The sequence below is a fragment of the Oncorhynchus nerka genome, linkage group LG9b (assembly GCF_034236695.1).
Source record: "Oncorhynchus nerka isolate Pitt River linkage group LG9b, Oner_Uvic_2.0, whole genome shotgun sequence".
Lineage (NCBI taxonomy): Eukaryota > Metazoa > Chordata > Actinopteri > Salmoniformes > Salmonidae > Oncorhynchus > Oncorhynchus nerka.
The window spans coordinates 13,360,330-13,377,378 of NC_088424.1; the positions used below are offsets into that span (position 1 = coordinate 13,360,330).

Below are 17,049 nucleotides of genomic sequence, written 5' to 3' on the forward strand. Positions count from 1 at the left end.
TCGGTAGAAAATGAGCTTTTAATCGTGCCTTTTCCAAACTATATTGATAATTACAATTGAGATGTAAAAACTCAATCCATGTAGAAAATATTGATAACTTTTCCCCACACATTCCAATCTTTTTGTTGTTGTTGCTTCAACTGAAGCTGTGTAGTTTAAGGGTAATTCTTGACCAAAAAAACACCACAGAAGATTGTTGAAATCAAGGAGAAACATTCTGCGAGGGTTCGACTTTGATTTGTATGGTTCCCCCTCTCAAACACATAATCCACATTTGTTTTTGTAAAATACTTTTCTTTTAAATTAAATTGTAAAGTAGGACTATAGGCACATTTACTTTGGTCCCAACAGGTAGTCCGTCCTCATGTACAATCATACTTCACTTTGACCAGTGAACACATTGCCCATCTGGATGTTGGACGCATGCAACAGCAACATGTCTTCACTACTACCATGACCCATTAGTACATGCTCAAAAAGATTCACTGCCATTTTCAATCAAAGGAAGAAAAAAAATGACCAAAAAAGGGGAACATTGACATACGCAAGTAAGGTTTGAAAAACATTTAGACAGCATTTACAGTCAGTAAGGGAACATCTAAGCAGTCATCCTTAGCAGGTGAAGTGTACAATGGCGTCAACAGCCTTTACAGTAATCATTCTCAACCCGGACAAAATGGCCTTGCCTTGACTTGTTTGGGATTAAACAACCCAACCAACTGAATAGAGATGGGCTTCCTTATCTAAGTCCGCTAAATCAGGTTAATCATCAACAAAGCACAAAAGCAAAACTATTAAATCTACATTTCAAATGGGTGAACATCAAGTAATGTAAAAGGGGAAGGGAAAACAAAACAGAAACCACAACCAAACAAAATGTGCCTAGACCTCTATCACTTTTAGAAACGTAAGGAGGCAAAACGATGAGAATATTTTGCTGAGTAAGGCACATTTTCGCTGATTCATTCTAAGAAAAAGAGGGAATCCAATTCATTCTCGTGAAGAACATAGGGAGGGAGCTTGCCAACCACACAAACTAAGGCGGAGAGGGATAAGGGGACCTAGACAGGTGATGTTTTACGACAATGACATCGTAGAAACTACCGTCACATCTAGTGGGGGGCTTTTGATAATCAATATTGTCTAAAAAGGAATGACTGGTTCAAATGTTTTCCCTAGGAGGTGAGTATCATTGTGGTCTCCCCGAGGGGACTGAACAGGTGAGCACCACACATTGAGATTTGTCAGAGAAGGGGTTGGGGTGGGTTGTGATGGCGTGGTTCATCTAGATGGTTGACTTGGAGAAGGAGACCTTCAGGTGGTGGTTGCTGCCCATGTCGTAGTTGTGGAGGTCCATCAAGGCCTGGATGGCCTCCTCGACTGTAGACATCTGGAGTAGCGCCATTTTGTGGCCTCTATATTGGGGGAGAAGAACGTGATCAGATAACCACGATCAAGTCACACACACACACACACACACACACACAGGTGGTAAAATTATGATGGCATATTCCAAATGGTGTTCCAAGGTCCAGCCTTGGGACTAAATTTTATAAGAAGTTACAGGCAGTTAAAAGATAGTGTCTTACTGGAAAAACTTGAATGCCTTCACAGTGCCACCTGCGTTAGAGAACAGCTGTCTCAGATCCTCCTCAGTCACGTCCTCCCTGTCGAATCCGAAATCAACAGTGTGCAAAACTCAACGCAAGCACATTCAGCCATGTCAATGCAATGATACACTTTAAACTACTTCAATTTACTTGTATTGCAAGACCTAACCAGCACTACAGCCAACCCTTAAAGGGATACTTCGGGATTTTGGCAATGAGGCCCTTTATCTACTTCCCCAGTCAGATGAACTCGTGGATACCATTTTTAAGTCTCTGCATCCAGTATGCACTAACTTTAGTTAGCAACATCTTTCAAACTGCACGCAGAGAAATACAAAATGGTACCCACAAGTTCATCGGACTCTGGAAGTAAAGGTCTTCATTGCCAAAACCTTAAAGTATTCCTTTAAATACAGTAGCAAAACTACAAAATAATATAGTCTAGTGCAAAAATAAACAATGCTAATGTTCTATCACTCTCGCAACCAAATAACATACTCTATATATAAACAAAAGTATGTAGACACCCCCTCAAATTAGTGGATTCTGCCATTTCACCCACACCCGTTGTGGACAGGTGCATAAAAATTGAGCACACAGCCATGCAATCTCAATAGACAAACATTGGCAGCAGAAAGGCCTTAATGAAGACTTCAGTGACTTTCAACGTGGCACCATCATAGGATTCCACCTTTCGAGTAAGTCAGTTAGTCAAATTTCTGCCCTGTTAGAGCTGCCCTGGTCAACTGTAAGTGCTGTTATTGTGAAGTGGAAATGTCTAGGAGCAACAAAGGCTCAGCTGTAAAGTGGTAGGCCATACAAGCTCTCAGAACGGGACCACCGAGAACTAAAGCGCGAAGCGCGTTAAAATAGTGTGTCCTCGGTTGCAACACTTTACCAAGTTCCAAACTGCCTCTGGAAGCAACGCCAGCACAATAACTTTTTCTCGGGAGCTTCATGAAATGGGTTTCCTTGGCAGACAGCTGCACACAAGCCTAAGATCACCATGCGGCAGGGGCGGTTAACCCACTGTTCCCAGGCCGTCATTGAAAATAAGAATGTGTTCTTAATTGACTTGCCTGGTTAAATAAAGGTTAAAAAAATATATTTAAAAAATGCGCAATGCCAAGCGTTGGCTGGAGTGGTGTAATGCTTGCTGCCATTGGACTCTGGAGCATTGGAAACGCGGAGTGATGAATTACGCTTCACCACCTGGCAGTCCGACGGACGAATCTGGGTTTGGCGGATGCCAGCAGAACGCTACCTGTCCCAATGCATAGTGCCAACTGTAAAGTTTGGTGGTAGAGAAATAATGGTCTGAGGCTGTTTATCATGGTTCGGGCTAGGCCCCTTTGTTCTAGTGAAGGGAAATCTTAACGCTACAGCTTACAATAACATTCTAGACCATTCTGTGCTTCCAACTTTGTGGCAAAGGAAGGCCCTTTCCTGTTTCAGTATGATAATTTCCCCGTGCACAAAGAGGTCCATACAGAAATGTTGTGTCAAGATTGATGTGGAAGAACTTGAATGGATTGCAGAGCCCTGACCTCAAACCACATCGAACACCTTTGGGATGAATTGGAACTCCGACTGCGAGCCAGGTCTAATCGCCCAAAATCAGTGCCCAACCTCAAATGCTCTTGGCTGAATGTAATCAAGTCCCTGGAGCAATGTTTCAACATCTAGTGGAACGCCTTCCCAGAAGAGTGGAGGCTGTTATAGCAGCAAAGGGGGGACCAACTCCATATTAATGTCCAAGATTTTGAAATTAGATGTTTGAAGAGCAGGTGTCCATATACTTTTGGTCATGTAGTGTAACAGAGGCAGCATATAATGAAAACAGTAGTGGTACGAGAACAGAGCCTTGAGGAACTCCATAGACCATGCTAATGCACTATCTAGCACACAACAAACATGAAATGTTAGACAGAATCAAGCCAAACCACAAGACAAACTCACGGGACGTTGGAGAGGTGGAGCGTTGCGGACGGAGGGAAGATATTCTGAAAGTTCTTGGAGCCTGGCTTTTTGAAGCGGTGCAGGGGGGAGTTGGTGAAGTCCTTGGTTAGGCCCTGGTCATCCAGCCCTTCCCTGGGCAGCTGCACCGTCTGGTGCTTGGAGAGCGTCACACGGATTATCTTCCCGTACATCTTCTGGCCGTTCAGGTGGCTCATTGCTGAGGAAAGGCACATAGGAAGAAACATGGTACAGTGACATGTTTCTCATGTGGTTAATGTGGAGATGTTTCTCTGCCATTAATTAGAAACAATGACACGCCGTCTGCTCTTTTATAGTCCTTATTTCAAAATAATGTCAATCACAAGTGCGTAGGTTTCAAAAACAGCCTAATAGAAAGGATAGATGCCTGCACACTGTCGAAAAAATAAAATAATTTTTTTTTTTAACAGTATACAAATGTCTATATCCTTTATATCTACCATGTATTAGAAATGTTAAGAGTTGCTTTAGGATCCACCTAGGAGGACACATGTCGAGCTCATTCCATGGAGGGCCGAGTGTTTGCAGGCTTTCGCTCCTCCCTCGTACTTGATTGATTCATTAACTGATGAGTTAGGAACAGGGTTTCCGTCAGGAAAATGTGGTCCCGGACATTTGACCAGCAGGATTTGAATTCACTGGAAATTTTTGAGAAATGTATCGGATCAATATGCATTGGGTACTTAACCCGATTAGGGGTGCTGCTCAGAATGACAGAAATTAATTACATTTAGATTGTGGAAATTCATTTTAACAGAAAATGCAACTCAAAGATGCACACGGGATGCAACGGTGTGCGTCCTTACGAAATTCCGATGCGCACCTGATAAAGTAAATGTGGACAGTTATTCTTCATCAGACAACAAGACGAGCAAAGACGAGTCATTCTGTGCGAGAAAGAATGCCTATTCCAAACAGACCCTGGGACAGTCGTGGGACGATAGATCCAAATTCATACAACCAGTAGGCAGGCCTAGGATACATACAAAACAACTTTAAAAAGCTTTGAGGCTGATGCAACAGATCAGAACATTTAGCTTAATGTCTTCACATTATAAGCGCAGGCAATGCGCAAAAAGCAATAGGTTACGCCGCGCAAATGTTCATTCCATAACGCAGTTAGCAGGAAAACACTTTTGTCAACAGCACACAGCACATGGGAGGGGTTTAATCTGACAGATAAAAATATCCATTAAAAATATTTATTAAAATGAAGGACAAGTAAAGATGCAACAACTAGCACGGGTTACTAATATGACTACCGGACAATGAAAGAAAGGTGATTTGAAAACAAATAGAACATAAGAGAGGCTATTGGTTGCAAAGGCATATGGAAGTCAATAATTGCCTCCACGATATAGTCGGATTTTGGCTTTATGCTACTTTCAAGCAAGGTAAGACGCCTCATAATATGAAATCAGTTATTTTTGTTTTAAATGACGTGTTTTCAAGATGCATGATGCCTGACGCTCTGAAGCCTGCTAACTGTTGCCTACGCATGTGAAAGGCAAATGGGAACCCACTCACCGAGCTGGGCCTGGTTCCCGTCCGACATCTGGATGAGAGCACTGTCCTTCTTATTGTAGAGGATCTTCACGCGCTGAGCATCACCGTACACCCCTTCATTATAATGATAGGCAGACGGCGGGAGGAAGAGAGAGGAGGAGAGAACAAAAGGCAGGCAGAGGAGAGGGAGGAGTGAACCATGAAGGACAAAGTTAGTGCTTTAGGGAGTTTAAATATGAGACGTGAAACAGGATGGAGCAATCATCCATATGATTTAAACCAATCAAAGAGAGTCTTCGAACAATAGCCTTATAACAGAGAGAGAGAGAGAGAGAGAGAAAATAGAGAGAATATGCTGATAAAATCCCTCCAAAAAACAAGCTTGGTGAAATGAAAAATAAAAACATGCCAAATAATCAACCATGCATTAGCGTAATTATTTCATGGAGTGAGATGGAGAGAGATGAGACTAGAGGCCTTGAAGGCCAAAATCTGTACTCAACTGAATCAATATGTGCGATTAAACAAAACGTGAAAGAAAAACATGAAACAGTTACTCAACTATGGAAATACTAACCATAAATCAAATGAGATAGAGAAAACAAAAAACATGGAGTAAAAAAAAACAACAACTAAAAACGGAAAAGGTAGAGTGCTAACGATAACATACCGAAGAGGGTAAACAGACTTTGGGGCGTAACCATCTTTAGAAGGAGAGAAGAGCAAGCAGCGTAAGACAGGTAGAGAGAAGAGTCGGAGGTAGAGCGGAGATGGACAGATCATCCATAACGGAGGGTGGTTTCCCGTAGAATGGTGAGGTGGTCATGGAGCATGGGTTCAAGGCAGTTAATTGGGGAAGTTGGTCCGAGGAGGAACATTTTTGTTCAGGCACAAAGCATGAACGTGTGGAAGGAGGGGGGAGGAAAGGAGGAGGGTGCGGACAAGACACAAAGGGGGAAACACGGAAGGGTGGGAATGAACGAGGGGAAGGGGGGGTGGGAAGGGGCAGCAATGTGGAGTAAATCAAAAACAAAGAGTTGGGGTGGGGTGGGGGACAAAAATAAAAACAGGTCAGTACATTGGAAATGCAGGAGTTTGGTCAGAAAATGGCTGGATTTGGTTTTGCTGTGGGGGGCTTTAATCTCAAACATACATGGAAATAATAGTGCCAAATGTCAACACCTGAGACCAAAGGGGGAGCAGAGTACATTTACACCCAAGCCTAGTTTGTGGTGGCCAATAGTGATGAGGGGGGGCATGGATTGGGCATGCAGAAGAGTCTCAAGTTAAGGTTTTAGTAACGTAAGTAAGCTTGGTAGCATATGAAATGCAGGAATATTGGTTAAAGCGGGTGGCAGGGGGGCTACCCTCTATCAATTTCCAAAGGAGGAGCATTTGGGGCATGCAGGTAAAGACATGAAAACCACCTTACAAAGTTATGGCATAAACAGAACTTATCATGTTCAAGTCCACAAACCCAGTGTTTGGAGAGAGAAATGATCAGAGAATATTACTTCTGTCGAGAATTTATAGATATAGCATAGATGGAGAGACAGTGGCTGAGAATATTTGGGGTGGGAGTGGTTGGTACAGCCCCCACAGTTCATACCAACTTGACATAGCTTAGAGAAAGGCATTGGGAGAGAGGAGTGAAGGAGGGGGGGCTTGAAAGAAAAGAACGACAGTTAGGAAGGACTATCACTTGACATGAAAGAGGGAGAAAGGGAGGGAGGGAGGGAGAGAAAGAGAGAAAGAGTTTAGGAGACAGTGGTTAAAATTTGCACAGAATGCATAGCAGATAGAGAGAGAGAGAGAGAGAGTGAACAGAGCCCTTCCATTCACTAAGACAGAGCCTGAGAAGTAACTGCAGTTCAGTTGACTTAGGCTATGGAGACAAAAAACATATGCAAGCACTGAGGCTAACATAAAATTCACATAAATGAGCACCGATGTGAGAATGCATCATCATCCTCATTATCATCATCCCTCGCATTACATCTCTTGACTGGATGTGCAACCTCGTTCATTCCCACCCTTCGGTCATTCCTCATGGTGAATGACGCTTGACAGAGAAACACAATCCACTGATCTTGGTACTTACACCCTCAGACTAACCCTTCAATTAAAGCCTGATGTCCTATAGACGGGTTGGTTGTTTAGCAGCGAAACTATGGGGCAAAACAGACAGGGTTGACTTAGACTGTTGACATGTTAACTGTTGCCTCCAAATGTTTATTGAAAGCATAAATACATTTGCACAATAGGCAAATGTCTCAAATACATCGTTACATTTGTTGATTAGCTAGCTAGTACATTTTAGCCAAATTAGCATTGACATGAAATCAGTCAAAAACAAGATCATTAACAGGATACAAGGAGCTGAAACGAGACACCTACGATTCCTCACATGGCTGTTCCTTGTCATTGTTTCTAGCTATCTGACCGTTCAGAATCATAACGTGCGGCTTCTGGACACCGATTCACACGCATCATTTTCATGACGTTGTAAGCTAACCTGTCTATATAGATGGATTGGTTGCTTAGCAACAAAACAGTGTGCGCAACTATGGGGCAAAACAGACTGGGTTGGTTTACACGGAACCCAAACCGGCTGTGTGCGTGTGCCATCATGCATTTATTTTGTGCCATCATGCATGTATTTTGTCCCCCCACACCAAACGCGATCACGACATGCAGGTTAAAATATCAAAAAACAAACTCTGAACCAATTATATTAATTTGGGGACAGGTCGAGGAGCATTAAACATTTATGCCAATTTAGCTAATTAGCTTGCTGTTGCTAGCTAATTTGTCCTGGGACAAACATTGAGTTGTTATTTTCCCTGAAATGCACAAGGTCCTCTACTCCGCCAATTAATCCACACATAAAACGGTCAACCGGATTGTTTCTAGTCATCTCTCTTCCTTCCAGGCCTTTTCCTTCTCTTGACTTTATATTGCGATTGGCAAATTTGAATAAATTAGATGAATGAGGTCAGTGGCGGTAATGAGTCTTTCAGTCACCCACGTGGGTATAACCAATGAGGAGATGGCACGTGGGTACCTGCTTCTATAAACCAATGAGGAGATGGGAGAGGCAGAACTTGCTTCAGAAATAGAACTGATTTCTATTTTAGCCCTTGGCAACGTAGACGCTCGTTGGCGTGCGCGAGCAGTGTTAGTGCAATAATTGAATAACAGATTTCAAAATGCATTTTGCAACGCTCACGCACGGTGTAGTTATTAGCCTGTTACTTCTGCCCATTGAATCGTGCGCATCGTTTGTGAGATTTATTTGTTGTCAGCTAACCCGTGTATGTCAGTCTTTATGCAGGGGAAGAAAAATATATATATATATATATATATATATATTTAAAAAATATCGTTGCAAAATGTGTTTTGCGTGGCAAAATCAGGTCAATTATACTTTTTTCCAGAAATAGGTTATTAGGGGTCTCTTGACAGTCTTAATCACTTAAAATGTTATGTCAGGAAAACTGGGTCTGCATTTCTAAGGGCTAAACTATAGCTTTATAGAATAACAGTCAAGGAATACTGAGCAACACTGAATATAGTAGTTATTTAAGTCGTAGCCATCTTATAAAATATATTTTCAGATCTGTGTACTGATCAAGGGGTGTAATAGATAATTCCATGCAGGTATTGAGTACTTGTGCAACTAAATGTGAGGGTGGACTAAATAGCCAAATTGTACAGATGGGCCCGCCAAACTTCTGAGCCTTTCCACTCATGAAATAACACCAGTCATATCAACCATAATAAATGTCTGCTCTAAGTCCATGTCAGAAACAATGAACAAGTGTGTAACGCAAGCGAAGCATGAGATCCTCCTGTAAGAGGAGAGCGAGAGAAAAGGGGGAGGTCTGGGGGATGTTACTGACCTCTTCGTTGAGGTTGCTGACCAGGAGCACGCCGCTGCAGCCAGAGTGTCCGGAGAGCGCTACCCTCCCCGCAGCAGCTGCCGCTGCGGCCGCAGCACTCAGAGGACTGATGGCTCCTGGAGGAATGGCCAGAGAGCCAGGCACGTTAACATGGCAAATGGGGACACAAGAGAGCAAGCACAGGCAAAGCACACCACACATCCATCTGCTACAGCAGGGGTTGGTCCAATTTTGATAAACATTGTTCACAACCCCGCCATGTAAATAAATAATAATAATTAAAGAAAAAACTAAAGCAATCAACAGCCAATGTTATCTTTTTTTAAATTGGGGCTTTTTTTCTAATCTGAAGGAAGTATGGTTTGAAATGACTGAAATGCACCAGAAAGGTACTGGGAAGTTTAGAAGATCATCAGGCAATAGGGAATATCCCCCCCCAGTCTGATTTAGTGCCTGGTCTTGCCCACTTTGTTTGAATGAGTTTTGCGCGGCTTATGGGCATTGTAAAGCACAACAGAAGACGTGTTCCTGAGAGTCTTCTCTTTCAGTGATGGGGTCATAGTATTAAACTGTTCTAAAAAGAAAGACATATTGGTAGTAGGAAAACAGGCACCACTGTTTATTACAACCGCATCTAGCGGCTAGTACCAGAGGTTACTGACGTACCGAGGTTCTATGAACCGAGCACTTTGTTTTTGTAGAGTTTCTCTCACAACTCCAGTTTCAAACCAGGCGACCCCACGTGGGGTTGCAACCCCTAGTTTGGGAATCGATGCGCTAGTGTGCATTACATGCCCAAACATTTACATAATGGGCCGGACACGCTCACAGGAGCACGTGCACTCACACGGAGACACGTGCTCACGCACACACAACCCCCGTCAAAAGATATTCAAGACACACGAAAGGTTAGTCAACTCTAAAGCTAACCTTTCATTATTCCACATGTTCTAAGTCCGTTCATAAGGACATCCTTGGTTATTCTCAAGCAACTATCATACACTGAACAAAAATATGAAAACCCAACATGTAAAAGTGTTGGTCCCATGTTTCATGAGCTGAAATCAAAGAACCCAGAAAATGTCCATAAACATAAAAAATGTTCTCAAATTATGCACAAATTTGTTTACATCCCTGTTAGTGAGTTTTTCCCCTTTGCCAAAATAATCCATCCACCTGACAGGTGTGGCATATCAAGAAGCTGATTAAAGAGCATGATCATTATACAGGTGCAAATTATGCTGGGGACAATAAAAATATTTTTTTAAACAAAAAAGTGCAGTTTTGTCACACAATACAATGCCATAGATGATGCAAATTGAGGGAGCGTGCAATTGTCATGCAGACAAGTCCACCAGAGCTGTTGCCAGATAATTTTATATTAATTTCTCAACCATAAGCCGCCACCAACGTAGTTTAAGAGAATTTGGCAGTAAGTCCAGCCGGTTTCATAACCCCAGAGCACGTGTAACCATGCCAGCCTAGGACCGAGACATCTGGCTTCTTCACCTGCAGAATCGTCTGAGACTAGCCACACGGACAGCTGATGATACTGTGGGTTTGCACAATCTAAGAATATCTGCACAAACTGTCAGAAACCATCTCAGGGAAGCTCATCTGCGTATTCGTCGTCCTCAAGTGTCCTGAACGGACTGCAGTTCGGCATCATAACAAACGTCAGCGGCAAATGCTCACCTTCGATAGCCACTGGCACGCAGGAGACGTGTGGTCTTCACAGACTAATCCTGGTTTCAACTGTACCTGGCAGACAGCGTACCATGTATGGCGTTGTGTGGGCGAGTGGTTTCAAATCACATACACATATTTAGCTGCTGTTATAGCGGGTGTAGCGAAATGCTTGTTTGCCGATGTCAACGTTGTGAACAGAGTGCCCCATGGTGGCGGTGGGGTTATGGTTTGGGCAGGCATAAGCTACGGACAACCAACACAATTGCATTTTATCAATGGCAATTTAAATGCAAGGGAGATACCGTGACGAGATCCTGAGACCCATCGTCGTGCCATTCATCCTCCACCATCACCTCATGTTTTAGCATGATAATGCACAGCCCCATGTCACAAGGATCTTTACACAATTCCTGCAAGCTGAAAATGTCCCAGTTCTTCTGGCCTGCATACTCACCAGACATGTCACCCATTGAGCATGTGTGGGTTGCTCTGGATCGACATGTACGACAGCGTGTTCCAGATCCTGACAATATCCAGCAACTTCGCACAGCCATTGAAAAGGAGTGGGACAACATTCCACAGGGCACAATCAACAGCCTGATCAACTCAAAGGAGATGTGTCGCGTTGCATGAGGCAAATGGTGGTCACACCAGACACTGACTGGTTCTCTTTTTTTGTTTTTAAAAAAGGTATCTGTGACCAACAGATACATAGCTGTTTTCCCAGACATATCAAATCCATAGGTTAGGACCTAATGAATTTCTCAATTTCCTTAAATAAACTAACTCAGTAAAATCATAAAAATTGTGGTTATATTTTTGTTCAGTGTATTTCAAACAAGTCAAATATGCTAGTAGACATTTTGTCTTCTTCCTTGGTCTGACAGGAGTGGTTGCTATATCACCAGCTATTTCTGTCTCTTTCGCCCCGAGACAAGACACACCAGGTAAGACTTGAGTGAAAGAAAGAAAAGATAACGTAAAGCATAGTTACCTCCGCCCTGCGAGTAGGAGAGAGAAGACTGAAACCCTCCACCGCTAGAGTAGGGAGCTACCATTCCTGAGGGGGTACCTACAGAGTGTACAGGAAAAGGCTAAAATATAGACGTTGGGTAGAACGGGATGAGAGTAGTTATAATGTAGACAAGCTTAAGCAAATCGACAAAGCCCTTTTATGGCTTAGAACAGACTTCCGATAATATAGTGACCCATTTTGTTCTCGTTCCTCCTTTTGTTTGTCACTTCGTGGTGTGTTACTGGACTGGTAGGGATTTCTATTATCCACCTACTACCTCTACAAAGTATTAGATATGTACAGTTGAACGTTTACATACACCGTAGCCAAATACAATTAGACTCCATTTTTCACAATTCCTGACATTTAATCCTAGTAAAAATTCCCTGTCTTAGGTCAGTTAGGCTCACCACTTTATTTTAAGAATGTGAAATGTCAGAGTAATAGTAGAGAGAATTATTTATTGCAGCTTTTATTTCTTTCATCACATTCCCAGTGGGCCAGAAGTTTATATGCTATCAAAAACAAATCGAGTGTATTGCCTTTAAATTGTTTAACTTAGGTCAAACGCTTTGGGTAGCCTTCCACAAGCGCCCCACAATAAGTTGGGCGAATTTTGGCCCATTCCTCCTGACAGAGCTGGTGTAACTGAGTCAGGTTTGTAGGTCTCCTTGCACGCACACACTTTTTCACAAATTGTCTATAGGATTGAGGTCAGGGCTTTGTGATGGCCACTCCAATACCTTGCCTTGGTTGTCCTTAAGCCATTTTGCCACAACTTTGGAAGTATGCTTGGGGTCATTGTCCATTTGGAAACCCATTTGCGACCAAGCTTCAACTTCCTGACTGATGTCTTGAGATGTTGCTTCAATATATCTACATAATTTTTATTTCTCATGATCCATCTATTTTGTGAAGTGCACCAGTCCCTCCTGCAGCAAAGCAACCCCAAAACATAATGCTACCACCCCTGTGCTTCACAGTTGGGATGGTGTTCTTAGGCTTGCAAGCCTCCCCCCTTTTCCTCCAAACATAACAATGGTCATTATGGCCAAACAACTCTATTTTTGTTTCATCAGACCAGAGGACATTTCTCCAAAAAGTACAATCTTTGTCCCCCTGTGCAGTTGCAACCCGTAGTCTGGCTTTTTTATGGCGGTTTTTGAGCAATGGCATCTTCCTTGCGGAGCAGCCTTTCAGGTTATGTCGATATAGGACTCGTTTTACTGTGGATATAGATACTTTTGTACCGGTTTCCTCCAGCATCTTCACAAGGTCCTTTGCTGTTGTTCTGGGATTGATTTGCACATTTCCCACCAAAGTACATTAATCTCTAGGAGACAGAACGAGTCTCCTTCCTGAGCAGTATGACGGCTGCGTGGTCCCATGGTGTTTATGCGTACTATTGTTTGTACAGATGAAAGTGGTGCCTTCAGGCATTTGGAAATTGCTCCCAAGGATGAACCAGACTTGTGGAGGTCTACAATTTGTTTTCCTGGAGGTCTTGGCTGATTTCTTTTGATTTTCCCATGATGTCAAACAGAGGCACTGAGTTTGGAGGTAGGCCTTGAAATACATCCACAGGTACACCTCCATTTGACTCAAATGATGTCAATTAGCCTATCAGAAGCTTCTAAAGCCATGACATAATTTTCTGGAATTTTCCAAGCTGTTTAAAGGCACAGTCAACTTAGTGTATGTAAACTTCAGACCCACTGAAATTGTGATACAGTGAATTATAAGTGAAATAATCCGTCTGTAAACAATTGTTGGAAAAATTATTAGTGTCATGCACAAAGTAGACGTCCTAACTGACTTGCCAAAACTATAGTTTGTTAACAAGACATTTGAGGCGTGGTTGAAAAAACGAATTAATGACTCCAACCTAAGTGCATGTAAACTTCCGACTTCAACTGTATATACCCAGCCTCCCATTGAGAGAAAACACTTAGTGGTATTTACTTTTATACAGAGGAGAGAGCTGACTGGACAGGTCTGGGGAAAAAAAGGAGAGAGAACAGAGGGAGAGAGAAGATGGTTGGACAGGTGGAGGCAGGTCTTACCAAGCAGGGAGGAGTCCTTGTTGAGGGCGGCAGCCATGGCAGGGTCTAGGGAGGGCTGGCCATCGCCAGCGGGCAGCTCGGGCCGGGTGTAGTCGCGGCTCTTGTCGTTGTTGTACTTGACATTGAGGTTGACCAGTTTGGAGAAGTCGATCCGCAGTGTGCAGCATGAGTTGTAGATGTTCTGGCCGTCCAGGGACTGGAGAAAGTGATGAATGAAATATAAATAGCTTTTTGTTTTTATATAATTTTTGTTTTCAACATTGTGATATTCTGGAGAGAGAGCCCAGGAGACAAACGGAATTGTTATCAACCTTCATTTTAACAGGTAAATTGACTGAGAACTGAGGAACTGAATATACTACTTGTTTGAATGCCTGCTCACCAGTCTGGCTTGCTGGGCGTTGACTGGTTCGCTGAACTGAAGCAGGGCCTGGAACTGATTGTTCTTGGTGAACGTGATGATCTTCATGACTGTTCCAAACTTGGAGAAGATCTGCTGGAGGACGTCCAGAGTGACGGGGTAGAACATGTTGTCAATGATTATCCTGAGCACAGGGCTGGGGGCCTGCGCAAGAACACTATCCAGCGCACTGGTGTCAGAGTTGGGAGAGCCACCCTCCTGAACCGCCGACACTGCCTGGAGGACAGCCTGTGCACGCTGGGCGGGTATGAATGAAAGAGAGGAAGAGCGAGGAAGAGAGAACATAAGAAATTAAGATGGCAGTCTGCACTTTTATAGATTTAGTCGCAAATGCAAAGGCTGCCTAGTACAACATTTCTGTGTGTCTCCACTAGAGACTCAATACTAGTCATGCACAGGTGTATTTTCTGGGAAAGGACAGAATTTCACCTGGTTGAGAGCACTGTCTGTCTTGAGCTCCTTGTGGTTAGAGAACTGGATGAACACTGGGACGTTGCGGACCTGAGGCGTCACTGCCGTATAGTAGTTCACCATTGTAACGGCCGCCTCCTCTGTACCCAGCTCGAGGAACGCCTTGCACATGGTCAAAGGAAAATTTTAAGAAAGACAAAAGAGGAAACATTTGTTCTATGCCCAGCATTAAAGTATTAAATTGCTTGGTAAAAAAAAAAAAAAAAAGTAAAACCTTAGGGTCAGGAGTTCCTGACCATTTGTCCTGAACAGGGAATGCTCGGGCGAGGTTTAACACAAGAGTCCCACCGTAACGCAGGCGCATTTTGGTCTTTAACTCCTTTTAAACTGTGTGTTTGAGCTACAGATTTAATTGGATTTGTCCATTTCTACTGCATCCGTAGATACCAACTATTAGCCTCTGATTAACGAGGGCTTAGCTAGAGCGGGGTTTGAGAGAAGGTAAGGGGTTATTCTACATAAATCTTAGGACATAGTGTCTATAATGTACTAATCTCACATACTCCACACAGTTGTTACTGAGTAGTTGGATATTCATTTTCCGGTGAGCAAACCATTTCTGTACTTACAGCATTCATATGAATCCATTTCTATCAGTATTTGATTTGGTGGACCTTATTTGTAAATAAAAGTCATAAATGCAACCGTTTGTCAAAATGTTTAGTGTTCTACTTGTAGCCCTGGTTGTCTTGAAAAGAAAATGGTAAAACAATTGTGAGGCTAAGGGAAACTTCAAAATTGTCAATGAAGCCCTTCATCTAGATGAGTCAGAAACTTATACCATGTTCCCGCTCTGCTTCAGTTTGAAGGAAGTTGCTAACCAGGGTTAGCGCAATTGCTAACTAGCAGTAGCGCAAAAGTCATGCTAGCTGTTGCTGTTGACTTCCAGTCATCGCGCTAACATTAGTTAGTTATTGGTACGAGAAACTACCTCGCAACTCCCTTCATACTGGACGCAGACACATACAAATGGTATGTACACAAGTTTCTAACTCTGCGGAAGTAGGCAAAGGGCCAAAATCAATGCAAAAAAATCCCTTTTCATTTGGGATCGGCAACAGGCGGTCCACAAACCAAAAACCAGACCCAAGTTTGTTTTGGTTTAAAAAAAACTCAAGACTAAAATCACCAGGAATTCAGAAAAAAATGGGTTCCATTTATGATATCTGTTCACAAAGTTTTCCCATAAAAGTTTTGAAAAAAAGATGTGCTCGTGTCTCAATGTATGAAATGATTGTATACTGAACAAAAAATATGAACTCAACATGCTACATTGCAAACGATTTCACTGAATTACAGATCATAGGGCAATTAAGTGAATTTAAATAAATACATTAGGCTCTAATCTACAGATTTCACATGACTGGGCAGGGGGCGCAGCCATGGGTTGGCATAGGCCCACCCACATGGAAGCCAGGCCCAGCCAATCAGAATTGGTTTTCCCCATAAAAGAGCTTCATTACAGACAGAATTTTCATCAGCTGTCTGGTCTCAGACGATCTTGCAGGTGAAGAAGCAGGATGTGGAGGTCCTGGGCTGGTGTGGTTACACATGGTCTACAGTTGTGAGACCGGTTGGAAGTACTGCCAAATTCTCTAAAACGATGTTGGAGGCAGCTTATGGTAGACTTCTGGCTACAACTCTGGTAGACATTCCTGCAGTTAGCAGGCCAATTGCATGCTCCTTCAAAACTTCAGACATCTGTGGCATTGTGTTGTGTGACAAAACTGCAAATTTGGCCTTTTATTGTCCCCAGCACAAGGTGCACCTGTATAATGATTATGCTGTTTAATCAGCTTCTTGATATGCTACACCCGTCAGGTGGATGAATTAGCTTGGCAAAAGAGAAATGCTCACTAAACAGGGATGAAATCAAATTTTTGCACCAAATTTGAGAAAAATAAGTTGGAACATTTCTGGGATCTTTTTACATGTTGCATTCTTATTTTAGTTCTGTATATTAAAAAAAAAAAAAAAAAAAACTCATTTTTGTGCATAGTTATGGTCAATTTGCAGTGTACAACTTATAATATTATTCCGCACCCCGAACATCCGCTCCATAGTTGCATACCCCTGCTTTTTATGGTAAGGACAAACTCCTGGCCCTAATCATGCCACTACAATAACGGCATAAAAGAAAATATCGAGACAATTTCCGCCACAAAACTAACCTGATTTTTGCCCTTCAGCATGAGGATATTGGTGACCTTGCCGAACGGTAGGCCCAGGGCGATGACCTCCGTCTCAGACACCTCACTGGGCAGCTTCCGGATGTGGAGCACCCGGGATGGGGGACTCTCCATCCTGTCCTCTACTCTCAGTTTTTTACTGCTGTCATTGCCGTTAGCTGTGAAATCAAGCATCATGCATGAAT

The 17,049-nt window shown here is 42.8% G+C and overlaps 1 protein-coding gene across 1 annotated transcript in view; it reads right to left on the reverse strand.

Annotated features, from left to right (window-relative positions):
- The window catches only part of ptbp2b (polypyrimidine tract binding protein 2b), a 20,423-nt gene continuing 3,374 nt past the window's right edge, over positions 1-17,049 (reverse strand). Inside the window, exons 4-14 of the mRNA XM_065013344.1 lie at positions 16,847-17,022; positions 14,634-14,777; positions 14,166-14,441; positions 13,784-13,979; positions 11,700-11,777; positions 9,017-9,132; positions 5,785-5,818; positions 5,136-5,228; positions 3,570-3,786; positions 1,590-1,667; positions 1-1,415 (exon numbers count right to left, since the gene is read on the reverse strand). Coding sequence (XP_064869416.1) covers positions 1,286-1,415; positions 1,590-1,667; positions 3,570-3,786; positions 5,136-5,228; positions 5,785-5,818; positions 9,017-9,132; positions 11,700-11,777; positions 13,784-13,979; positions 14,166-14,441; positions 14,634-14,777; positions 16,847-17,022 — 1,538 coding nt within the window. The 3' untranslated portion in view covers positions 1-1,285. The remainder of the gene's footprint in view (positions 1,416-1,589; positions 1,668-3,569; positions 3,787-5,135; positions 5,229-5,784; positions 5,819-9,016; positions 9,133-11,699; positions 11,778-13,783; positions 13,980-14,165; positions 14,442-14,633; positions 14,778-16,846; positions 17,023-17,049) is intronic.